Source organism: Acartia tonsa, chromosome 12 (genome assembly GCF_053477335.1).
Source record: "Acartia tonsa isolate MP-2025a chromosome 12, ASM5347733v1, whole genome shotgun sequence".
Classification (NCBI taxonomy): domain Eukaryota; kingdom Metazoa; phylum Arthropoda; class Copepoda; order Calanoida; family Acartiidae; genus Acartia; species Acartia tonsa.
In genome coordinates, this window is record NC_137271.1 from 17,939,756 (window position 1) to 17,966,968 (window position 27,213).

Consider the following 27,213-nt stretch of genomic DNA (forward strand, 5'->3'; position numbering starts at 1 on the left):
TGTCCCCTCTCTCTCTGATTTTACACACTTGCACACTTAAATACATACATTGCATTGTTTATAAAAGCGTCTCTTGTGAACATGGAAAAGCCATTTTTTTCGTAAGGCCCAATTAACTGAAAATCCGCGATTAAAATAAACTTTGTTTCAATCAACTTTGCCTTCCATGATTAGGGTTGTCATTTCTTTCTCACACAAAGCATTCATAAGAGTTTCATCCAAAAATGGTTCTAAAATTAAAGTAAAAGATTATAGGGGGCATGAGCTGTATTTAATTCTCTGCCCACAAGCCTGGGGACCCTGTCATGAGTTTTTATTGGGTCATTGAAAACAATAATAGCGTCGGAAATATAAACACAGTCGAGTATCTACAAAAGAATAGAAGGCAATTTGCTAGCAGACGAAAAGAACAGTAAAGTCCAGTTAATCAGTAAACAAGAATAGATATTTAACACATCGAATTACAAACAATTTTCCACAGATACTAAAATGAAATATAAGATTTAAACTGGTATTATTATAATTTTTATTTTAATATTCGTGGAAAATTGTCTGTAATGGGGTACTATACATGATTGTTCAGTATTGCTGAAAACTGGTTCTAATTCAATGGATATTAATCGGTTTTGAAATTTTTTTACATTTTCTTCGTGGGATATATCTAATATCCAAGGGAAAGGACAATGTAGGTTTAATTAATCAACAACCCTTTCTTTCCCCAATATTTATGACTACCAAAAGAAATTTTTTATGGGAAGCTTAATTTATTATCCACTGTCCCGTCCCTAGCTGTACCTTTGATGCTGGATGGAGGAGGTTGTTCAGGCACTTGGATATCAGGTTCTCCTAAACATAACAAGAATGTTAAAATCAAAGCAAGGGAAAGAATATCAAAATTATAAGCAAGGGGGGAAGAGAGAATTTAGGAGTACCGCAGGCCCCCCTGACTAAAAAATAATATTCGATTAATATTCGATTTATTACCATCCCCTAGTGATATTTTATGAATCCCCTCCCAACAAAAAAAAATAAAAAGGTTTTACATGATTGGATTGTAAATTTATACATATAAAGAAATATTATTTTTAGAATATGCTAATTTAAATAAAACTTACGTATAAAGTTTGTAGTAGCATTACAGTTCGACAAACCGACTGACAATTGTGAATTGCAGAATAGCTGTGAAACATAAACTAATTTTTCTAATAAAGTGGAACTGGCTAAAATAAGGATCCCCCCCCATCCATCCTCTTTACCCCATCCCCTCCCCTTCTGCTGTCTGAACGAACTGACCAATAAATGAATGTTCATAGTAGGGTTGGGCCGGATACTTTTTTGGCCGGATACCGGATACCGGATATCCGGCTGATTTCAAATGCCGGATATCCGGTATCCGGCCGGATATCCGGTTAACGCCGGAAATCCGGCAAATATCCGGTTATCCGGCCAAATTATTGGATATCCGGCCGGATAACCGGCCAAATTACCATATATTAAAGTAGCAAAAAAAATTTCTTCAGAAATCTTATATAAATTTACATAAAGATAAACATAAAGATAAAAAATGTTCTTCTAGCTTCAATAATAAGAAAGTTATAGCCATTAAAAATTCTAAAAAGCAGAGATTTTTGGTGTAAAGTATACAAAATTATATAGCCGGATATCCGGCCGGATAGTTTCAATATCCGGTATCCGGCCAGATATTGAAAATGGCCGGATATCCGGCCACACCGGATATCCGGCCCAACCCTAGTTCATAGTAGAATCCCAAATTGACAATAATTTTCCCCCTGTAACAATGTCCACGTGTATTTTATATCCATTATTAACTGACCATTAGCTCTTCTCTGGTCTACAATATTCTTGAAGACCCTCCAGGAGGTCATGTTAGGTCTTGTGTAGTTCTTCGGAGGGTGCAGGTATTCAGGATACTAAAATACAATGGATATAGGATATACGTACGTGGATATCACACACAAATACTAGTATAAATTCATCAAATATTATTAAAAAGTCAAACTGTTCTAACAATTATGTTACCAATTAAAATGGACTCTTTTTAAAAGTTTTCATCTATTATAGAGTAAAGTAATGGCCACAGGATAATATCAACACCCCTTTAAAATGTTTTCTACATCTTTTAATTTGTTTGGTAAAAGCAAATTATCCATCTCTTTAAGTTCATATAAGAAAAACTTATAGTTATTGGATTGATAATAAAAGTGTAGTTAACATTAGATAAACTTTTATACTATTTTTCCTATTCTAAAGCTTTTGTGGACTTGAATGAATACTGTATAGTGTAATAAAGGTGTTTATTAAAACATAAATCATCCATATGAACACTAGATTACTTGCACAGTATCTTTATATTTACATTTGGAACATAAATAATACCCCCGCCCACATAACAGATTATTATATTGATTATGTAGAAATATATTCATTGTTCCCTTATTATAATATTTTTTGGTGTTGCAGCTACTCAACGACGTACTTATGTCCGTATGATTACAGGATATTCTAGGTTGTTTTTTACAGGCAAATTTCTTGTGAAAATTTCCATAATTAATGAGTCCAAACAAAATTAGTGGAAAATTGCAGAGAGAGAGAGAGAGAGGACAATGGGTCGTTTAATACACTAGTCCTCAAAGTTTTATAATAATGCTTTCTTTTTTGTTGGCTTAACAACATTGGGGACTACTAAATTTAGATTTTTTGGTTTAAGTTGAGTGAACGAACGTTTAAATCACTAATTTTAATCTACAGAAGGATAATTTTGTGTATTATCATTGGGGATGTTCATTAATTCATCAGTCATTGTCTAATCCCTTTAGATCCCTAGGAAAACTGTAAATTACCTCTTCTACTATCCAATTATAAAGGGTTTCAGGTAGATCTTCCATTTTATCAAATTTAAAGAAGGGAGCATTATAGATATTTCCTCCCAACTCTGTACCCTAAAAAATAAACATTTGATTATATTTTACCCAAAGAAGAACTATTTTACGTGTATCTTATAGCTATTTTCATTGTATAATTTTCATCATACTTTTTTCTTTACATAATACTAGTGGATAAGCCCCCTAGATGCCTCAAAGGGCACTTGAGGAGAGGGGAGTTGAATTCGATAACCCCCCCTCCAAAAAAATGTGGGGATTTATTACCTAAACAACTCGATACATAGATAAGTATATCCACTTTCCTTTGAGGATGCACTACTATAGGATATATTATTATTTTGATAACATAAAATGTTTTGTTTAAGTCAAACATTTTCCACCTTTATACCTGAATGACCTTACCAGGTTTGCTGGCATCCTACGCCTGCCAGGATGAAGATATTAAAAATCTCAGTTATGTGTCATACACATTACACATATTTAAAAAGTCACTTAGTTATATCACTCTATCTTTCACTCACAGAAAATAAGATAGAAAAAACCGGGGACCGTTAAGGGTTAATTACCTTTTCAAGCCAGGGAAGCCAGGGACCAATCCTTGACCAGGAACCAATATAGCCCACTTCAGACAAGTCCTCATTATACAGATTAGAATTTCTGGCATAAGTCAGAAATAACTCTCCCCCCTGTATACATAGAAATATAAAGTTTATGTGTTTATTTGAACCATACAATCATTTAATAGATTTATTACTCTAGATGGCTAATCAGTCACAATAATCCGGCCAACTTAAACAGTTAGGAGGTTGAAGTCGTTTTTATAAAAGCAGAAGATGCTGTACGTATTGGTGCAAAAAATGGGGACAAATTTCATATTGTTTTGGCGTATGACGTCATACTCCCATCTCTTTTCTAGGGGGTTTCTTTCCTCCTTCCCTTTTCTTTCCCCTCACTTGTGACGTAAATAAACAATTTAAAAATTGTCCCCATTTTTTTGCACCAATATGTACAGCATCAAAGCAGAAGCATAATCTAGGATTTCAGTTTCGTACCTCTAAAAAAAGGTAATGTATGATTCCATTTTCCCCTTTTTGTGATCCACCATTCCATTTGTTTCTTTCTTAACTTAATCATTATATTTATAAAAAGGACACGCACCAACTATTCTATTCTCCAACAAGGAAAAATCAACACATCAGGTACCGAATATTTTTGTTTATTGGCATAAACATCGTCAGGGTCTAAAAAAATATTCAATTTTTTTACAAAAAAAGTATAAGAAATGTTTATATACACAATAACATAACAAATCATTTAAGCAAAATGGTCAAAATTTAAAGCAACAAGGACAATTATATCAACAGAAAGCGTAGTAACAACAGGACTATGTAAATTTAAAATATGTAATAAAAAATTTTCTATAAAATAAAACAACTTACATCGTTATTTATATACATTTTTCAAATAAAATTTAGCAGTATCTTCGTGCATTGTCCAGAAATGAATGAGTTTTTTTGGGGAAAATTAGTTTGATAACAATACAGGCGGTCAAAATGGTCAAAATTTGGGTGGTTGTTGTAAATCATATGTCTAAAGGGTTAAATAACTTAACTTAATCATATCATATGGACGATACGATTTTTGTGATGCACCATTCCGCTTTAACTCATTAGTGCCGAGCGCCACTTTTATGGGCCAATCAAGCTGAAAATCTCAGGGAAGCTTTATAATGGTAAAAACGGAATTCCAATTTTTTTGTTTTGCTCTAGTGGCGTGCACAGGAAAGTTGCAAAAAACCCGGTTCGGCCTGGCCATAAATACCAACCAGGCATTATGACCCGTTTTGGGCGGTTTCCCCAGGCATTAAAATCCGGTTTTGTAGTAAAAACCCGGTTTTTTGGACCAAAAATCAAAAATGTAATTTTTGAACCCCAAAGTGAGATGAACACTTTTTAGAACTTTAATACGATCCGTAATTGAAAACTACACAACCTCATGTAATCTATAGAGCTACAAGTAATATATGAAGCGATTTATTTCAAATTCAGTGTTTGGGCTATAGGTGCTGCCGTTTTCGGGTAAAAAAACCCGTTGCTCGAAGTTTTAAAAGACACACACTAAAAAAAAAGAACATAAAATTTGGGTGTTACATATCAGAAAACGAGCATAAAACTATTTGGTGACACCTATAGAGATTACTAGGGTTATTAGGGTGGCTCAAACCCTTACTAATGACGTAAACTGTTATTTTTATTGGTTGAAAAGTTAAAACCGGGTAATAAAAAACGAAACCGAGCCGGGTTTTAAAACTGTCGGGTATTTATGGCCAAGCCGAACCGGGTCATAATAGGGCGTAAAAAAATGATAAAAAAATCATATAAAAAATAATAATTTGAATAAAACGAATTCACTAATAGATGTACTTGTCAATAAACATTAGATTTCACAAAAAAAATCAGCGACTTTACTATAAAAAAAAAAGTTATAAGGGGTATTTTGAATTTTCGTGATTTTCAAATTTTGTTGAGCTATACAGGCAAACGGAAGTAAGCTAAACTGCCTGCTCCAGGGGGAAATGAAAGCCAGGGTAGTAGAGGAGGGATTCATACTGAGAATGATGCAATTATGAAGCCGGAAGCCGGTTTTTTTTCCATTTTTCGGAACCGGGTTTTAATGCCTGGTTCGGCACTAATGGGTTAATTCACTATTGAATTGGCCAAGATGATATCATTATGGAGACAGGTGAAAATGGAATCATACATTGCCTTTTTAGACAAGATTGAAATCATGCTTTCATAAAAATGATTTCACCATCCTAACTGTAAGAAATTTTTGTTAAAATATAATTCAATCCACTTACACCAGCAACGAAATTTTCCTCAAAATAATTTCCTAAAAAATTAAACTATTTATGGCTGACTTAAATATGGTTCAATGAAAAAAAATAAGTCAACCTTCTAACCAAATTAATGTGATTGGACAGACAGACAGACAGCGTTCTTATTCGTATCATAGGATGATTTTATTTAGCAAGGTATAGAGGGGATATTGGACTGTAAATTACACTGGCCCATTGTCTTATCCCATAAGATCCAGGGAGTAAGGGAAGCAACAATGCGCGCTAGTCCCCAAAATCTTTCGAAAACCTTCATGAACACTTTGAGCAGGTCTCCAAGGTTTGAGACCCCTAATAATTAAATATTTGATCCTTTGTCTCTTTACTCCCTGCATAAGATCCCTGGGTCTAGCAAAATACGGACAAACGAACAGTCATAGAGAAATTCCATTGTTAAATTTTAATCTTTATAAATATTTTCTCCCTGATATTGTTTGCCACTAGAAAAAGCTGGATACTCCTCTGGGTCCAGAGGGTTGGGGTAATCTAAAAATATATATATATATATATATATATATATAACATATTATTAAAGACTAACGTTTTCTTCCCCTAGCCTCTAGGGGCTTCGCCCCATGAGGTAAGGGGAAGTCAACCCTCCTATGTGCAAAATTTGTTAAAAAATAGGCACTGCTACAGGCTGCTGCCTAGCAGGGAGTAAGGGAGGGGACAATGGATCGAATATCAATCTTTAGGAGTCTCAGACTTTGGGGACTGGCTTAAAGGGAATGTGCAAGAATTTAGCTGTTTCTGACTGAGTTTGGGGACTTGTGCAAGAAATGCCGTTACTCGCTATGTTAGTTTTGAATATATATAGTTTTGCAGACAGAGAGTAGTTCAAATATAAATACATGGCCCCCCTCCCATACTATATTTCACTCCCTTCATCCCCACCTCCTTTTTAAAAGTAGACAAGAAAGGGAAATGGAGAAGTGAGGTGGGGGAAATAAACAGGATAAAAAGGGGCAGGAAGGCGTGCGGGTCATATACTTGCCCATCCAGCTACACGCCTGCCTGCCCCTTTTTCCGTGTTCACATCACTTGCCCCCAAATCTCTTTTTTCTTTCCCTGTCATCTGAAGAGATCCAGGGAGATATTTCTAGTAATTAACCCTTTACAGTCGGGCCCCTTGCCGCACCTTAATCAGTCGGGGGGGGGGGGGGGCGTTCAACGCCCCCCCATGTTATCTCAGTTCCTATTAGAGCTAGAGGGCTAAAAATTTTTGTGTAAGTCCCCTGTGTTATGATGAATTTCCGACCTTAAGTAAGTCAAGGTCAATTTTCGCTTCCTTCACCCTTTTATTTAACAACCTTTGTTTTTAGGTCCTTTTTTACTTAAAAATTTCAAACGGCTGTAATTTTTTTGTTTTTTAAGCTAGATAAAATTTTTTTTGCAGAAAATGTTAATCTTTATGTAAATTTTATGTTTCAAATATCAAAATATAAATTTCAGCGGCCGCAGCTGTACCTTGCAGCTGCCAGCCGCCGCAGTCGGCGGTCGGCGGGAAAACGGCGGCGGATCTTTATGAAATTTTAATACGTTATGTAGACATGTAAGAAAAGCTAAAGTTTTAAATTTGAAGTCTCTAAGTCAAAAATTGAGGCCACAGGAGCCATTTAAAGATTTCTGGAGACCTGGAGGATCAGGACCTGCAGGATCATACCTGGAACCTGAAATTGACTTGAACACCTGTATTTAATATGAGAATGTACTACTAGAGGATATTTTAGTATTTTGGTAAGATAAAATGTTTTTTTTAAGTCAAAAAAATATTTTTGCTCTTTACCTGGATGACCCTGCCAGGTTTGCTGGCATCCTGTGCCCGCCAGGATGGAGATATTCAAAAAATTCCAACTCTCGGTTATGTGTCATACCCAAACTTAAAAAGTCACGCAGTTTGGGCTCTTTATCTTTCACACACCGAAAATGAGATAGAAAAAACCGGATGGGGGGGCGTTCAACGCCCCCCCCCCCCGACCGTTAAGGGTTAATTACAGAATGGTTATGTCAGTCTGTAATACTGGTAATCTTATTTTCAAATGATTGCTTTTTTTCTTGGAACTTTTTTCTTAGTTTATGGTTTTCTAGATTTAATCAACAATCACTTTACAATTTCCACCATATTTTCAGGATTATTCTGGTTTTCATGGCCATTCTTCAAAAACTCTTAAATTGAATTAATTGCCCATTGTCCCCTCCCTTACTCCCTGGCTGCCTAGTACTACAGCCTACCTAAAAAAAAGGGGGGTTGTTTTTTTTTTTGTTTTTTGGCGGTTCGGGGTGTCACACCCCCAAGAAATTGGCCTAAAACCAGGACCAGTAGGTATATTCCCTGAAGAGTAGAATCCGATCGGTTCAGTGGTTAAGGGACAGACGGACGAACAAACATCAAGCTACTTTGTATTATAGACTAGCGGCTACGCCCCTAGAAGCCTCTAGGGGCACTGATAGGAGGGTGAAAAACCTCATCCCATTTTAAATTTGAGTTTCAAAAGGTTTTAAAAATATTTTTTAGGGGGGAGGGGGTTGAAAACACCCTCCCAAAAATAGTTTAAAACCTTCCCAGGACCTATAAGAAGCTTTACTGTAAAGGAGAACAATTTTGGTTCAGCGGTTAGCGAGATCCTTCGGGACAGACAAAAAACGCTTACTACTTTATATAATAGGATAGTTTTAAAAATTTACATAAAAGATGAGTGATTTTTTAATATTTTTAGATCATACCTCTTCCTTTTTTATTAAAACTTATTACATCTATTTTTGCATTTACCTTATCAAAACTTTATAACAGTTACACAAACAGTTATCAAAGATAAAGTTGACACAATGGATCTGCAGCTGCCAATATAAGCAACTGGCTGCATTCACTGAAAAATAGTAATAAGGCTATATATTGAAGAAAAAAATGACTATGCCTATTTTATACTTTTGATAGCTAAAAAAATAGCTATCCAGCCTTCATCGAAGTTTAAGTAGCCTCCAATAGCTGCAATATTTGCTGCTGCAGCTGTAGATTAAATATACAGGAGAATCAGGCTTTTTTAATGCTACGATTTGGTTTTTGTTTCTGATTACAAAATGATTTTTATAATCATATTGGCTGAATATATATCTGCGGCTGGTAAACCTTGAGATCCATAGTTGATGAAAGTATGCTAATTTTTATCTTGTTAGTACACTTTACATTTCAACTTTTCCTTTATATCATCAACTTTTCTTTACATAATATTGCATCTCATAACAGGTAAGGAAGGGGCATTGGGCTGTTTATTACTCTAGTCCCCAAAGTTTTCTAACAACGTTTTCTTATTGTTTGGTTCAACAACTTTGGGGGACTTTTATTGTAATGTGATTGGCTGATTCATTTAGAGGGGTGTCCAATCGTTTCAACCACTAATTGTAGTCTGTCTACAGAAGGGAAAATTTTGTGTATTATCTTCGAGGACTTCCATAAATTATTTGCCATTGTCTTATCCTTTTAGATCCCCATATGCTCTTGATAAATCTTGTATGATTTATTGATCAATCATTTAATAACCTGATGTTTACATCCACATAATAAACAATATTGATCATAATCCCAAAACCACCATAAGCTTTTAAAAAGAATAACTAATTTGATGTAGGTAGGAGAGAGAGCTGAGACTCTATGACTTTTTAAGTTTAGTAATTATACGTCGGCAAGAGCTGATTTAAAAGGATATCTCTAACCACTGAACCAATACTGTTCTCCTTTACAGGGTAGCTTCTCATATGTCTAGAATGGTTTGTAACTATTTTTTGGAGGGTACCACCACTCTACCAAGATAAACTGCACCTAGAAAAAAATCACCCACCCCAAAAAAAAACATTTGCTTTACTTTTTCTTTTTAAAACTTCAATTGAAAGTGGGAAGCGTCGACTTCCCCCTAGCCTCAAGTTTAAACCTCGTAGAAAGTTGCCTAAGATACAATGCGATACAACGTTTATCAGTATCGCTAAGAACTGGTTCCAAATCTGCGGATATTGTGCATTTCAATGCCACACTGGAGATAATTATTATTACCTAGAAAGAAGTTTCCCATGAAAGCTGAATGCTGAGATGTGTACGCATACATTCCAGAATCTAATACAAATTGTTTATCAGTTTTATACATCAAGATCATCAGGAATTAAAAGCCGTTTTTGCAAATTTTAAATAAATCAGAGTGCAAAAATGTGTGTCATCTTTGGGGATGTACATCAATTAAATGGCCATTGTCATATCCCTTTAGATCCCTTTATCCTACTACAAAAGAACTCTTAATTATAATTGTACCTGGGTAAAGAAGAGCATTTACAGGATCATTGGTTACAGCAAATACCTCTCTATCTACTCCTGTATATACACTACTCCATGCCTCTAGTATGTCTCCTATATAATATATATTTACAGGATCATTAGTTACAGCAAATACCTCTCTATCTACTCCTGTATATACACTACTCCATGCCTCTAGTATATCTCCTATATAATATATATTTACAGGATCATTAGTTACAGCAAATACCTCTCTATCTACTCCTGCATATACACTACTCCATGCCTCTAGTATATCTCCTATATAATATATATTTACAGGATCATTAGTAACAGCAAATACCTCTCTATCTACTCCTGTATATACACTACTATACACTATGTGTCAGTCCGTCTTTCTTTATTTTAGACATGTTAGAATTATCCTATCTATCTCAAACTTTGCATGATGATTCATTTAACTGGTAGATAATATTTAGGGAGCGTAGCAACTTTATAAAGTTCGTATGTCCATTTAAAGCAGGATGATTTTTTTTTGTATGATATAATTGTCCTATTTATATGATTCCTAGAGCAACAATGTGCAATATATAAGCAATGCATATATCTTTATAATCAAATCATAAATATGATATTATCTATAGAATGTATGTACAATTTTGTTTAGACTTTCAAATTATTGTTTTGATTATCAAGTTTTGACACTCTACACTCGTTTGTCAGACCTTCGCTTTTATGGATGTTGTCATCCTTGTCTTTCCTATAACATATAAAGATATTGAAAATCTAACCTGTATCTAAATCTCTGTATAGAGAAACCTCTCTTGAAAGAGAAACATAGGAGCCATCCTCTTGCATTTCAACGCTTCGGATGTTCATGCCCTTAAATGTCAAACAAGGATGATAACATTGAGTAAAAGTGAAGCCATAACAAATAATAAAAACAGATATTTCGAGGGATCTAAAGGGATAACACAATAAATTGATGTACATCAAAAGTGATAATACACAGAATCACCACTTCTTTAGTTTAAAATTAGTGGTTGAAACGTTTGAAAACTCAACTAAATTAACCAACCAATCAAAATTTACTAAAGTCCCTAAAGTTGCTAAGCTAAAGAATAAGAAAACGTTATAAAACTTTGGGGATTAATGTTATAAACAGTCCATTTTCCCCTCTCTCTAAAGAAAATTATATCGAATTTTATGTTAAAGTTACAAATAAACAAATAAGTTTATTTTAAATAGGAATTCATGGTAATTATTATAAAGTTGTTATCCACTTTGCACGTTAATATTTACGAAAGAAAAATAAATTAAACTGAATGTATAAAATATAAAGCCTGTATAATAGTTTTGTTGCCAAAAGTATTTGTTTGGGGTAGGTGGGTTCAGTTATTACTATTCTAGTTTATTTCTTTTTGCGATTTCTCTTGGGAGGGTAATATTGGTATCCTCCCCTAAAATAGTTATAAACCTTCCCAAGACCGTTGAGAAGCTACCCATATCGGTTCAGCGGTTAAAACAAACAGATAGATAGACAGACATAGAGCCTGTTACTTCATTTTAAGGATAACAACAATAAATCACAAAAAAATCCTCTAAGCATACTTGTACTTTATAAGCTACCAAAGATATATTATATAGATTAAAGTAAAAAATCATTAGCAATCTACACATATTGTATCAAAGCCAAAAACTAATGTAAAGAGGGAAAAATAAGTATTTTATATGCATATGACATATATACATTTATCTACCATTTGGGATATCATAGATATGTAAAAGAACGCAATCGAAAATTATGTCATTAACTAGTACAACGAAAATATACTTATTTTTTTGTATGAAAAAAGAACAACAAAGTGTGATATAATTTTGAATCAAGACGGAAATAGGGAAGTCGACCTTCAATTTTTAATTTTAGTTTTAAATTTTTGGGAGGTCATTTAATCTAGAAGTGATTTTTCTTGGGAGGGAGTTGGTTCCCCTTCCAAAAAAAAGTTATAAACCTTCCTAGCACCTATGAGAAACGCCATTGTAAAGGAGAACTATATTGGTTAAAAGGATAAAAGGTTCAGTACAGATACACACATACACATTTAGACCGACAGATATCCAGCTACTCCAGTAAGGGAAAAAAGATTGTTTTATTGTCCATTATCATATCCCCGTATTCCTGATAGTTAGGACAGACAAAATAATGATCTCAACATACTCTACCATTAACACTTGAGTAGAATATACATTCATTTATACGATGATAGGCAAATTAATGATCCAATTTTGTACTGTATTCTGTATATTTAGAGTTTAACAAATAACTAGCAGCTACGCCCCTAGAGGCCTCTAGGGGCACTTGAAAACCAAATTTATTATTTTAGATTTTCAAAGAAAAAAATTAAAAGAATTTTTTTGGGGGCTTTTTTTTCGGGGGGAGGGGTGCCGCCCCATTTTTAATTTTAGTTTTAAACCTTCCCGGGACCTATGAGAAGCTACCCTGTTAAGGAGAACCCGATTGGTTCAGCGTCATAGAGAAAAAAATAAAAGAGAGGAATTGAAGCAACTAGAAGACGAAAATAGGCAGTGGGCCTAGAGGCCTACTTAGCGCTGTTGCCGCGCTAAAATTTATTGCTTTCTACTACTTTTCAAATGGGAGGATTAAAAATTATTTTAAAAAATATTTTTTTACTTTTTACTATTTCCATATTTAGGGCAAGAATATTAGATTAGATATTTTCGTTTTAATGTTTTATTAAAAAATTACATAGAATTTTATTTTTATTTAAAAAAATTTGTTCATGAAAGATGAATCCTTTTATTTCTAAAAAGGGGGAAATTTTTTTCATAATAAACATTCAGCTGATTCTGACCGCCCATGGCTGTTTGCTAAATATCGCTTTTCTTTTTATTCACATTATTATTTATGATTGACTTACAAAAAGCCCTGGGCGGTTTTTGATTTTCGTCTGCTTCTAAATTTAGGGATGGGGAAGTAGTATTTTACCATGAAAAAGGGGTGAGTATTCATCCTCTTATCCTTTTTCCTTATGTTCAGCGTTTAGTGAGATCCTTCGGTACACACAAACAGACATCCTGTTACTTTATTATAAGGATTAAAAACAGGTTCTCGATAATGGGCTTATAATTACTTTGATCTTAAACCAGATTTTCATGTACTATAATTTAGTACAAACATGCAGCAGGGTAAAATAACAACTCCCCCTTTAATTCATATTCTCCCCTGCTACTGGATGAAAGAATTGACCAATTATGACAGGGGAATAGCAACCTAAATTGACGACAATTTTTACCTTGTCATAATATCTACGTATATTCTACATTTATTTTCATAGCAAAGAAATTCTTCCAGATACAATTAAATTCACTTTTAGAAGCAGTATTTTAGTTGTTAATTTCTCTTTTTTTTATTTGCGTACATTTTCGGACTACTGGGTATAGATCACAAATTGATACAATATAATATAAGTATTACTCTATGCTTTTTGAACATAAAGATATAAAGATTCAATAATAGTATATATTTTTTTCAGTATGGCTTCGAAACCAATTGTATCGGTTCTCAGCCATACTGAATAATTATGTACAGCAACGTATAACAAATTTCCACGAATATTAAGATGAAAATCATAAAATTAATACCAGTTTTATTAGACGGCCCCTCGAACAAACAAATCTGTCTATAATACGATGCGAAAGATTATTGTTATAAGTATTAAACCATTCACAATAATTTATGAAACCTTAATAAAATAAATTTCAAACAAACATTGGCTGAACCAATTGACTTGTAGATTAACTTAGCTACTATAGCTCACCTCAAAATAGAAAAGCTTTGTATAGACTGAATTTCCCTCCTAATTTTAAAGATCAATAATAATTTTTTAAGATTCTTCCCTGCCAATTTTTAAAGGCGAAGCTTTTCTATAATTAGGGTCGGCCCGTACGTCCGTCCGTACGTTCGTCCGAGATAGATAGCTTTTATTCGTAAATTTAGGCATGTTAGAATTGTCCTATCCATTTGAAACATGTTGATTTTTCTACTTTTTTACAACAAATTTTTATGTGATCTAATTATCCTTTTGATCTGATTTTTGGTATATTGATTCCTGGAACAACAAAGAACAATATTATAAGCAAAGCAACTCTATAATCAAGTCCTATAAATGTAAGTATGTCCATAAACATTATCCTGTATCAAGCAGTTTTTCAACAAATTTACTTACAATTTTGCTTCGACTCTTATACATTTATATTCTGATTATTCAGTTTAGAAACTATACAAGTGTTAATGTCCGTTTGTCCTACCGTTTCAGTGCTTCGCTTTTATGGATGTTGTCATCCTTGTTTTTGAAAAGCCTCTTGCGACTAAGGATGAAGTCAACATGTTTAAGTTGTATGTACATTGAAATATTTATTCCCCACCTACAAAAACTTCAGCACCTTTGAATGACTTTCTGTGTGTAGATTTAGATCTTTCAAACGGAAAAACCTATCGGCCAATAATTTGCAGGATAACAAGGTCCAATATCAGAAGCATCTCTATAATTAAATAATAAAATGAAGGCATGTCCGCATACAGTATCCTGTTATTATGCAATGTAGCAACAAATTTATGTTCAATTTTGTTTAGACTTACAAATTAATGTTTTGTCTTTTACGTTCTGACACTCTACAAAAGTTATTGCCCGTTTGTCCTTCGCTTTCATGGATACTATCATCCTTCTTATTATATTTAAAAAAAAACAATCATAGCTGTGTCTTTAAGGCGGAGACCCTAGTATCTTTTTTTAAAAATTTTAATTATCAATAGATCTTTTCCTCTGTAACTTGCCATCCATAAACAGAACCATTCCAATATCCAACAGCTTCATAATCTAAAAATTTTAATCATTGGTGGAAAAGTTTGAGTTCTCAAAATTTGTACAACCTAATCACGAGATTATTGAAACAAATTGAGAAAATGAATGAGTAATCGTATTTTAAAAACTTTGGGTACCAGAATGATTTACAGTCCAATATTCCCTTCCTTACTGCTTGGCTTTCAAAGAACTGTTTCAAGAAACAACAGTTTGATAACATCTAACAAATAACTACTTTTAAGGAGGGTACCTGCACCCTCCCAATAGTAATCGCCCCTAAAAAACCATTCCCTTAGCCTTTTTACTTCTTTTCTTAATACTAAAATTGATAGTAAAATTCACCCTTCCAAAAGTACTTTTTAGACCTCAATGAAATGTAGTTGAGTTTCATTTGCTTGTGCTACTTATGGATATAATTGTCCTTGGTAAAAGTATACCTGAATTTAAAGAGGCCCCTTTCTTCACATCATACTTTAGGTATAACTCAGGATCTATAGGTTTTTAAAAGTCAAATCTAAAATTCAGTTTAGCACCTAAAAAAGAGGGAAGAATTTTTTTCAAAAGCTGTCATTAAATCATTTATTATGTCGATTAAGAATGTAATTATTAATGACATTATATTAATAACTTAGGGGACTTTCGTGAATTTTGATTGGTTGATTCATTAAGTTGAGTGTTCAAACGTTTTGGCTACTATTTTTAATCTACAGAAGGGTTAATTTTGTGTATCATCATTTTGAATGTATATTAATTTATCGGCCATTGTCTTTTCCCTGTAATAGTTGACTCAATGTCAAATGTCAATATAAATTTTGACTTTATTCCTTTTAGAGGATCCTCTTGGCCCAAAGAAAAACTAGGATTTAATATCACAAATATAAGACAGGCTATAGAAAACATTGTAGGTTGTAGCCTTACTGACATAATTTTTTACACCTGCTTCTATGAAAATATTATCTTAAATTCATGAAAGTTAAATAAATAAGTAACAAGGACAATTATGTTATATTTTATTCTATCGAAAAAAAATCTTAATTCTAGGTGTGGAAATTTGTGTAGTTTACCAATAATGTATTAAGTATAGAAGTAAAATCCAGACAACTACCTGGATCCAGTAGTGGGAACCTTTTTTGTCTACTAGCAAATTGCTTTCTGCTCTTTCGTAGCCCCTTGGCTTAATATATACGACGTTATTGGCTGACGTTCAAAGACCCAATTGAAAGTCAGCATAGGGTCCACGGAGTGTGGACATACAGTTATTTAACCCCTTATCGCTCTATTATTATACTTTAATAGTTTTACGACTCATCACGTAGAGCTACGATTTCTTTAAACCAACTGACACCAAAAATGCTTTCCCAAAGAAAAAAAAAACATTTTGCACCATCCTCTAAAAATGATTATTTATCCAAAAGGATACTTTTTTATGTTATCTAATCAAAGATTTATAGAATAGCTTTACTGGTAAAATAAATTATATTCATTTAATGTCTTATCTTGGAAATTATAGAATCAATTATATAATTCAAATATGAAAGTTGAGATAAAAAGTACTGTTTAAACAATTTTATGTCGAGGAAAAGTTTACATTTAATTTGAAATTTCACTTAGAGATATATAAACAGAGAGACAGGTAGATACAAGTTAATCCTTATGTAAAAGTAACAAGATGTTTATCTGTCTGTGTGTTTGTAGCTTCAGATTTCGCTAACCACTGGACCGATATGATTCTTCTTTAGAATTATGCTTGTTACGGAACCATTTGGAAGGATTTTTTCTCCGTTATTATCTCGCTAACCACTGTACTGTACTGTACGTGATACTCAATTTTAGGGATGCTTCACATAGGTTGCGGGATGGTTTTTAGGCTGTTTCATTCTAGAATTTATTCCTAGAATCGTTTAAAACTATATAATTTTTTGTGCTTTCATTCGCAATTAGAGTAAAGATCCCCAAAGATGCTAAGGGCTAAGCCGCTAGTATATATATAAATATAAAGATTGTAGATCGGGATAGAAAGATACAAAATGAATCAGAGAGAGAGAGAGGGGACAATAGGCTGTTTATTTTATTAGTCCCCAAAGTTTTACAATAACGTTTTTTTAATCGTTGGCTTAACAACTTTAGGGACTTTCATCGAATTTGAATTGGTTTGCTCATTAAGTTGAGTGTCTAAACGTTTCAAGCACTAACTTTAATCTACAGAAGGATTAATATTGGGTATCATAAAAGGGGATGTACACTAATTTATCAATCATTGTCTTATCCCTTTAGATACCTGTACAAAATGAATAGACAAAAGATGGAACTGGAAACAATAAAAAGTTTGAAATATTCAGGGATCCAGAGACAGGGCAATGAACATCAAATTATTCATAACCCCAAATTAAATTGTACGCTTGAATTTATGATTGGAGGAATAATGGGTTGTATATTAATATAACTGTCATCACTGCTCCCTGTTAATATTGTTGAGAAGGTTGTAATAAATTGGTTTAACTGCTCTGATATCTACCTAAACTGGCAGCAGAGGTGTTCAGTCAATACTGCAATAAATCCAAGTGTTTATTTAGCCAGGGATGTTCAAATTAACCTTCATTAAATCCTTGTTCATATGCAGGACTTTAGCATAAAAGATCTAAAATCAACCTAAACTGGCATCAAAGATGTTCAGATTCTACTATTAGTCTTGTTAAGTACACAGGATTTAAGTATAAATGCTCTGATATCAACCTAAACTGGTAGCCAAGGAGGAGGAGACGAAGTTCAGTCAATTCCATGCTAGGTACTTTGTAAACATGTTATTATGCAATTATTATTATTATTATGCCCAAATCTGAATTACGAAGAATCTGAACTACGAAGAATCAAAGATCAAAGATCCTGCATAGTAACCTTTATATCGCATATCAATTAATAAAAATGTTGTACCTATTGAGGAAAATAAATCTTATCTTATCTTATCTTATCTAAGGTTGTTCAGACAATTCTTCCACAAATTCAGGTTCCTCCACAGGATTTTAGTTTAAATACTTTTATATCAACCTAAACTGGCAGCCTAGGTGTCCAGTCAATACTGCTATTAGTCCAGATAAATTTTGTTTAACTGCTCTGATATCAAACTAAACTGGTATTTTGTTAATTTAGCCAGGGATTTCCAGACATACCTGTTATAAAACTAAACTAGCAGCCAGATGTGTTAAGACAGTCCTATAAACCTGCTCTAATATAATCAAACTGGCAGCCAGAGGTGTTCAGACAAAATCTGCTATAAATCTTGGTGTGTGCTCAGGAACTTTGTTTATTTAGCCAGGGATGTCCAGGCATACCTGTTCTAAACCTAAACTAGCAGACAGATGTGTTAGGAAAGTCCTGATACAAATCTGCTCTAATATAATGAAACTGGCAGTAAAGGTGTTCAAGCAATCCTGCTTTTAACCCAGATCAGTACACAGGTATATATTTTGTTTATTTAGCCACGGGATGTCCAGACATACCTGTTATAAATCCAGGTTCTTTCATAGAATTTCAGTATCAATGCTCTCAGATCAACCTAAACTAGCGGCCATAGGTGTACAGAGAAACATTCTATTAATCCAGGTTCATTTACAGGACTTAAGTATAAATGCTCAAAAATCAAGCTAAACTGGCAGCAGGTTTTCGCCCACTTGTGGCTAACAAAACTGACTTTAATCCAATAATTATTTATTTTGATATCAGCCGAAAATTGTCTATAATACGATGCGATAATTAACTATTACTGCTTTAAGCTATGTGTTTTTTGATAATCTATTTTCAACATTAGTGCCGTGTAATGTTTCAAAAAGATTTATTTAAGCACAAAAGAGTCAAAAATATAGTTTTATTCTGGTAAATTTTAGTAATAATATAAGAAAAGTCTTGTTTATTTTTATCAGGGATTATTTGTTTTCATTTAATTAAGCTTATCTTTTTTTTGTTATTGTATAACATTTATTCTAGTAAGTTGTTACTATGTATTATGAAACAAGGATAATCATATCCATAAGTAGCCCAGAAATAATAATAGGTAAAAAAAACTTTTAGTATCAGTTAATTTCTATTCTATTTGTATATTAAAAATTTCTAAACAACCTATACTTTCCAGTATACTGAAAAATCATGTATCACATCGGACTATTACACATTTTTTACGATTAAGAAACTAAAACACAAAATCTATACCAGTTTTGTTTGAGGAAAGCTGTCTATAATGTGTTGCGATGAATAACTATTCTTTGATGCAATGACTTACGATAAAGTCTAATTTTAGAGTTGCAGCACTTTTAAAAAACAAAATTTAACGTCTAATTTATTTATATTATTAAAGAGATAACTTATGATGTACTAGCAATAAGTGAAAAAGGTCTAAGGTCTAATTTTAAAGATATATTTTGTATTCCATTTTCTAATTTTTATTTTTAATTTAATTTTAAAAATGCTTAGACATGTTAATCCTGTGAAATTAAATTCTCACTGACACACAAGTTTATCCTAGATTATTTTTAAGACATGAATAAGATTTTTTTAACTAACATTTTAAATCATACTTAAAACTATCTAACAAGGATGCCAACATCAATAAAAGCAAAGCTCTAAAATAGTAGAAGTAACGAACATTACCACTTGTAGAGTGTCAAATCTGTATATAAAAAATATAAATATATAAGTTTTGAAAAAAATACACGTAAATTTATTGCAAAACTTTTTAAATACATAATACTATTTAAGGCGCACTGACGTTTTTAGGACTTAAATATAGAGATGCTTCGCTTATAATATTGTACCTTAATGTAATAGGATTTTTTTAAAATTAAGCTCGCTACTCGCTGGCGAGGCAAATTAACAAAATCTTATGTTAACAACCATTTTATGATTTTATTTAATTTAGTAGATTTTTTATGCGATTTTTGAGGATTTTTCACAAAAATAATTTTGCCTCACTAGCGAGTAGCGAGCCTTATTTTTTTTAAAGAATCCACCTCATCAGTACTCCAAAAATCAGATCAATTGGATTATTATATCACATAAAAACTGTTGATAAAAAAAAAGTAAAAATCAACTTGTTTAAAATGGACGTACGGACATTCTGATAACGATTATAGAGTTGTTACGCTTTCTAAATCATAGCTAACTACTACATGAATCATCATGAAATCGATAGGAAATTCTAACAGGCCTAAATTAACGAAAAAGGCTATCCGTTACGTACAGACGGACCCTAATCAAAGAAAAGCTTCGCTTAAAAAAATATATTATGGGACAGGTGTTGTAATGTCCAACGCCCAATTATTAAGAACTAAGGGATAAATATCTCCTTTTCTTTGCAAACAACAGATATGAAATTGTTACACCCAACAGACAACCAACCCTTTTATTGCACTACCTTTGTAAGGAAATACAAACTATGTATGGTAATCAGTTGCTGCACCTTATAAAGAGCCAAGGAATCCTCTCTACTTTCATTATTATTGCTATTACAGACATAGGAGCAGTTTACTATAAGTTTTAATGTCTCTAGCATAACGCTGCGGGGTTCAGATTCGAAACCAACCTACCCAACAAAAAGACGACTTTTCATTAATAACGCTAAGATTTACTTTTTCTCTGCTAATGCTCAACACCTATTTTAAAAGATCTAGAATTAAAGGTTTTCATAAATATTATGATTACCTATTTAGTTTTGTTTAAAAACATGTATGCTGAAAATAAACAAAATATAATATGCATTTTTCGGGATCAATACTCAAATAAAAATATGAATTAAAAGAATAGTTTAACAGTTTTAGAAACCTAACTTTAAGAAACCAATCAAATATAACCTAACCTAACCTAGTCTAAGGTAACAATTAACAGCAGAAACAAAACAACCTCCATTCATAATTTCAATTAATTCCAAAATAAGGGGAAAGGTTTGCTCAATAAGGCACTTTGAGGAAAACCGCTAGCTTTTGTAAACAAATTCTTAAAATATTAGTAGTGATTAATAACCAAAGTTTAAGATATTTACTGTACATAATTAGACATTGAATTTGACCTTTTTTGAAGGATCCAACTTTTGGATGACATTTTCTTGAGACCTAGGTCCACATGACAGGGTGTGAAGACAATGTTTGTGGAACTTATATTTAGTGATATCAATATCATTTTATCTTTTGCATTGGACATAACATCTTGCTTGTAAGTGAAATGCTTGAGTGAAAATATTATTCTTCGCCCCATAGAACCCCCCCCCCCCAAACACATATTTTTCACTCAAAAATTGTTTTTCAATGATACAAAGGTTTTGTTGAGGGGTTCTAAACTTTGTTTCGAGGCGATATTGGATAACATATTACAGCTATAAAATTTGGTTTATGTCGTAGTTATTACTCTGCAGGCACTGTTAAAATTAGCAGTTACTTTGCCTTTGAAATCTTTATTTCTATATATATAAGGCTACCTCTCTAGCTTCTAGGGGCTTTTTTCACTAAGAGATGATTTTTTAAAGGAGCTTTGCTCCAAGTGGTGGTGTGATGTTCCATTGAAAGAAGAGCCAAACTCGTTTAGTGGTTAACGATGTATTTAACCTTCAAAATTTAATCAGTTTTGCATGAACGTTAGAGAAAGTAATATTTCAACTGCATATCCTCTAATCTTTGCATAAAACCAAAATATCAATTTAAATAAAACTTTACATTCTTTTGTTTTTAAACTTTTGTTTTGTCAAAGGACTGCAAATAGTCATAACCACGGCACCACGGGGCTAAAAAAAACTAGTTTTAATCTTATAATTGTACATTCTATATCCGCGGAAAGCCGTTTATAATACGATACGAGAAATAACTATTCTTTCATATTGTTATAGTTATTTCCAATAAGGCTTCAATACTGATCAATATCCGCTGGATTAGAACCAGTTCTCGACATTACTAAAAAATCATGTAAGCATCTTATTAAAGACAATTTTCCATAATTCAATGTGATAAATGACTATTATAGCATCATATTATAGAAAGCTTTCAGAAGTAAAAACAAAAATTATAAGATAAATTCCAGTTATATTTCCAAAAAAAGTTGTCTGTAATACAATGCGGTACATGAAATTTTTGATATGGCTGAGAAACGGTTATTAACCGGATTGCAGCCATATTGGAAAGAGCAAGACTGCATAAAGTCATGAAACACTAGGATGAAATGAAAATATGGACATACTGGACATACAAATACATGCATTCGACAGATTGTCATAGTTTTAAACAAGTACTCTAAACTAATTAACTAACTATGTTTTTAGAGATTGCATGTTTAAACAAATAAATCTGAAATAACATTCTATTGCAACAAAAAGGTGATGTTAGCAAATAATTTCTTGAATAAAATCATAAAACGTTTTTTCATTTAATTTTCATTTTTTTCACTGTTGTGTTTTTATTTCACATTAAAAATAAGAATCATAAAAAATCTTCCAAATCAAAGAGAAAAAATCTTTGAATTATTGGTCAATTTAAGTTCAAAGATTTTTTTATTGTAAAAAGTTAATTTTTTAAAAACATTTTAGAAAAAAAATCTTCTAACAAAAAAAAATTATCACAATCCAAGATGGCGTCAACACATGTAAAATAATATTTTCAAAACAAAAAAATTAAACTTGAATATCTTTTTTCACAGATTGAATTTCAAAAATCGGTCTGACAGTTTTTCCAAAGTCAGTATGATCTATAGAATGAAAAAGGTTTGAAACTGATAGAACATTTCTTTATACTAAAACATATTTTTTCTCCCATTTTTTCCCACACTTCCAAAAAATGAAATTCAATGAAAATTAAATGGTTCTCACATTAAAAAAATTTTCTCACGGGTCCAAAAAATGAATTTAAATGAAAATCATATGTACCATTTATATCAAATTAAATGGTTCCCACACTCGAAAAATTTTCCCACGCTTGACATTCTTGAAAAATGCTAAATAAATGGACATTTAAACAAACCAAAGATCGCGTTTTTTGCAATGGAATGCTTATTTATCTAAATGTAAGTATTTTTATGTTTTGGAGCTTAATAATACACATAAGGAAAAAGGATAAGAGGATGAATACTCACCCCTTTTTCATTGTAAAATATTACTTCCCCCCAGTGGCTGTTTATTACACTAGTCCCCAAAGTTTTATAATAAGGTTTTCTTATTCATTGACCCAACAATTTTGATTGGTTGATTATTTAAGTTGAGTGTTCAAATGTTTCAACTATTAATTTTAATCTACAAGGGGTAACTATGTGCAACATCATTGGGAATGTAAAATAATTTATCGGCCATTGTCTTATCCCTTTAGAATCCTGGTTACTAGCGGGCCTACCCTTAACATTTTGGAGATCAAGATCTGAATTGAAAGGAGTAGGTGGGAGGCAGACGACAGCCTAACACCAGCGAAAAACAATCCCTGGACTCACGTAAATTTTCCAAAAAAAACACTGAAAACTCAATTGGTCCAGTGGTTAGTGAGATCTTTAAAATTAAAATCTCAAAACTTTATATAATATAATAATTGATGCACTACTTAATAACATAATTATTGTTACCCAAAGATGTATTGTTTGTTTAAACAATATCAATCTTGTTATTTCTGCGTTACTTACGGATAGAATTCTCCTTGTTTATATACATCGTTTCCCTAGGGATGTTTTAATCTTTCCCCCCTCCTGTCTTAAGGATTTATTCCTTCCCCGGATGTATTGTTGTAGTTTGTGCTGCGGTAAGTAATGCAGTCAAATGCCATCCTCATATCTGCATTTAGCAGGGAGGGAGGGGACAATATGACGGTAATTGAAACCATTTTACTTTACTTTCTTCCCCCCAGTATATGTTACTTTTAAAGGCAAATTTTCACCCAAAGAATCAGGAAGATGATCAATGTTTCCTCCATTGTCTAATCCCCGTATCCCTGGATTTTACCAACCAGGTTAAAATCCAGGTTCATGGTCCTTTTTGTCATTGTGTCACAGTTAAGTGTCTTAAATGCTAATAAGTTGAATGATTGTGTTTAACATACAAAAAAAATGTCTATTCATCAATAAGGCCCTAGAAAAAAATACACCCCCTCTTAAAATAATAGGGTAGTGGGGGTACCTAGTACCTATACATTTATTGTTTGGCTCTAGTTTTTATTAGGTTTAGTTATAAGCTCTAAGGAATATTAACACTTAATGTAGGACACAATTGCTAAGAATATATTAGGAAAATAAGCTAACCCCACTCTCTATTCTAAGGTTACAATTGTTGAAATTGATTGACAAAAATCAATTCTAATCAAATATATTACAAAATAAGGTTCTTTTTATACTGGCAACTACAAGAGATGTCTAAAATTTTCTTTTCTTTTCTAAAGTTGATTTGATATACAAAAATTTATCATATGTTTAGCAAATGCTGTTTCTTTGTTGTCTAAGGAAACTAGCTAAGGTTAGATGAACTGAATTTAGTTTCCGAAAGTGTGCGTAGCTTCCGCGTCCTATCTCAATATTTGCTACTAGCTAAAAAAGCTTCAACTTAAAAAAATCAGAATTTGAAAAATTAAAATATTTAAATGTATAATGTATAAATCGTTTATACATTAAATCGCTTTTCCATTTGACCGGAGTCGCTGAAAATAGGGTCTGCAATAATTGGGTTATCTGCTGTACACTTTAGGAAACTAGGGCTCGAATAGGAAATTTATTTCAGCTGATCTAAGGTTAGGTTAAGTTGTACATTAAAAACCACAAATCAAAATAATGAATTTTGGTAGTAGTTAGTTAGATATTAGAGAAAACACAAGAGGGAGAAAGGGTTAACCTTTCTATTGGGTCATTGAAAGTCAACCAAGGGTGTCGCTTATATCAACACAGCCAAGTACCAGAAAATAATTTAGAAGCAGATGAAATAGGTCTTTGAAAAAGGAAGGGAGGTAGTTGTCTGTATATATATATCTATACTATAGATCTGTTTGTTAGATTTCATCCTTAAATTTTTCACATTATATTTATTTGTTCGTAGTATGTTAGTTCGCATAAGAAAACCAGCTCAGAAATTTCTAGAGGTCTTTAAATTGCCAAATGTTTATATAAAATCGTCAGTTTATGGTATTGGTGAGCTATTTTTGGTTAGTTATAGTTTATATTTTAAAAAAAAACATCACATAAGCAATGATTAATTAAAAAATTAGCCTATTTTCATTTTTTTCTCTGCAGTTTTGTATGATACCTATGGTAAGGTTATCAGTTGATAGCCTGATATCTAGTTGCCGAATGTGTACGCAGTTTCCTGGGTGTTTCCTCATCCTCGCTCAATATTTACTACTAGCTACAGCTAAAAAATCAAAATTTGAATGTGTAAACGATTTATACAATATACATTATAAATTTGAATTTTTTAAATTTTTTTTTTTTTTTTTTGAAGTTTGAAGCTTTTTTAGCTAGTAGTAAATATTGAGCTAGGATGAGGAAACACCCAGGAAACTGCGTACACATTCGGCAACTAGATATCAGGCTATCTATCAGTTAAAATAATTAGTCTTACCGTATTGGAAAATAATTTGGTACGATATTGTCTGCTATACAATACTTTATCTGCTTTAATATATACTCTATATTATACAGTTAGGGAGTTGAATCCATTTTTATAGAAGCAGAACCATAATCTATGATTATGGTTTGGACCCTCTAAAACTGTAATCTACCCTTCCACTTTCCCCTCTCTTGGTGAAGATATCTTCAACGCCGATACGACTTTTGAAATGTAAGATTCCACTTTTGCCTCTCTTGGTGAAGATATCTTCAACGCCAATACGATTTTTGAAATGTAAGATTCCACTTTCAATAGAGGCGAAACTGGAATCATGGTTTACATTTTTAATATCTATGTTTCTGTAATCTTCCATTCCTTTTTTAACATCGACATAATAGAAATGTACCATACTATTTTAAAATTATGTCAATTGTGAAAAAAAGCATAGATTTAATATATAATTTAAACATTGTTGTATATTCTTAATTAAATAAACAAAACATACAAAGAGCGTATATAAAAGATGTTTTGTTTATTTTAAAAAAATACTTTTAAAAGGGTATCAAATGAGTATTCAAAATTATTTTTAAAAAGTCGTTTTGTGATATAAATAACTGCTGACGATCGGGTAAGTAATAAACAATTTAACAATGTAACTAATAAAAGTAGTTACAGTTTATTAATTAATTCCATTGTATATATTTGTAATTTTTTTGTTCAATTTATTTCATCTTAATATTTACCTAGTAATCTCTCACCGTGTAAGTAAGCACTAAGAGATTAATTGCTTATTTAATTGTGCATTTTTGTGGTAAATTACTGATCAATTACTGAACAATTTAGTCTGATTTGTAAGTTAAAAGTGGATGGAGTAAATAAATCCTTAGACATTTATAGTAAAAGTTGCTTGTATCAGTTGTATCATCTCTGGCCACAGCGCTTGGCTCCCTAGCCTATAACCTAACCTAAAATAGTTTTTTGAAATTTTGAAATTTTAAATGTGCACTTATTTCAAACCAATAAAATTCAAACTGAAGTACAAAATAGAATCCAGAAATTTTGCCTGTCAATTTTGGCTTTCATTGTAGGTGGATTGAATTTATGTAAAGGTAATTCTTATCTCAGGATTCTTTAAAACTGTAAAAATAGATTTAGATATATTTCAAATAGCCTAATAAATTAGATTCAAAGGCCTTATAGATTTAATTAACTTTGGGATAATGGTAAAGGACGATGGAATATTTATTATCCTTGCCAAACCATTTCATTTTTATGTAAAAAGCTATGATAACCAATCTGCCATTGTCCTATCACTCTTAGATTAAGTTTAACTTTGGCCTATGTTATATGTTATTGTGGTAGGGGTGAAGCAGTTCAACCCTACTGAGCGAGTTCGATTCAAAAGAGCCCCTAGCCTTAAAGTACTACAAGTAGTTACTGTTTAAAAGATATATTTGAACTGAATGCATATACAACAAAGTTACTAGTTTATATACAAAATAGATTATAAATGGGTTAGGTAGAGAAGGGTGTGGTTCTCAGGTATCTCAAACTCTAGTTCGTCCGTTGGATTACATATGGCGCCAGCTGGCGGCGCAGGCGCAGGTCCAGACTGCTCTCCTCCTTCTGTAGGGTTGCTGGTCAGACTCCTGTCCACAGCTGGCGGTGGCAGGACAGTGACTTCGGCTGGTTGGTACAGGGGCAGTTGGCCA

At 32.4% G+C, this 27,213-nt stretch overlaps 1 protein-coding gene and 1 long non-coding RNA gene across 2 annotated transcripts; both read right to left on the bottom strand.

Annotated features, from left to right (window-relative positions):
- Positions 1 to 92: 92 nt before the first annotated feature.
- LOC145333026 (uncharacterized) lies at positions 93 to 3,586 on the bottom strand. Its single transcript, XR_013884409.1, has 5 exons — positions 3,470 to 3,586; positions 2,862 to 2,960; positions 1,835 to 1,931; positions 796 to 846; positions 93 to 230 (listed from the first exon to the last, which is right to left on the bottom strand). It is a non-coding gene; the product is annotated as an uncharacterized LOC145333026 (long non-coding RNA).
- A 2,613-nt stretch (positions 3,587 to 6,199) lies between these two features.
- LOC145333225 (uncharacterized) lies at positions 6,200 to 15,912 on the bottom strand. Its single transcript, XM_080178365.1, has 8 exons — positions 15,786 to 15,912; positions 15,399 to 15,452; positions 14,919 to 14,976; positions 13,918 to 13,954; positions 10,870 to 10,960; positions 10,097 to 10,192; positions 9,845 to 9,904; positions 6,200 to 6,285 (listed from the first exon to the last, which is right to left on the bottom strand). The coding sequence occupies exons 1-8, from the start codon at positions 15,883 to 15,885 to the stop codon at positions 6,200 to 6,202; spliced, it is 582 nt and encodes a 193-aa protein (XP_080034491.1). The 5' UTR covers positions 15,886 to 15,912.
- Positions 15,913 to 27,213: the final 11,301 nt, after the last annotated feature.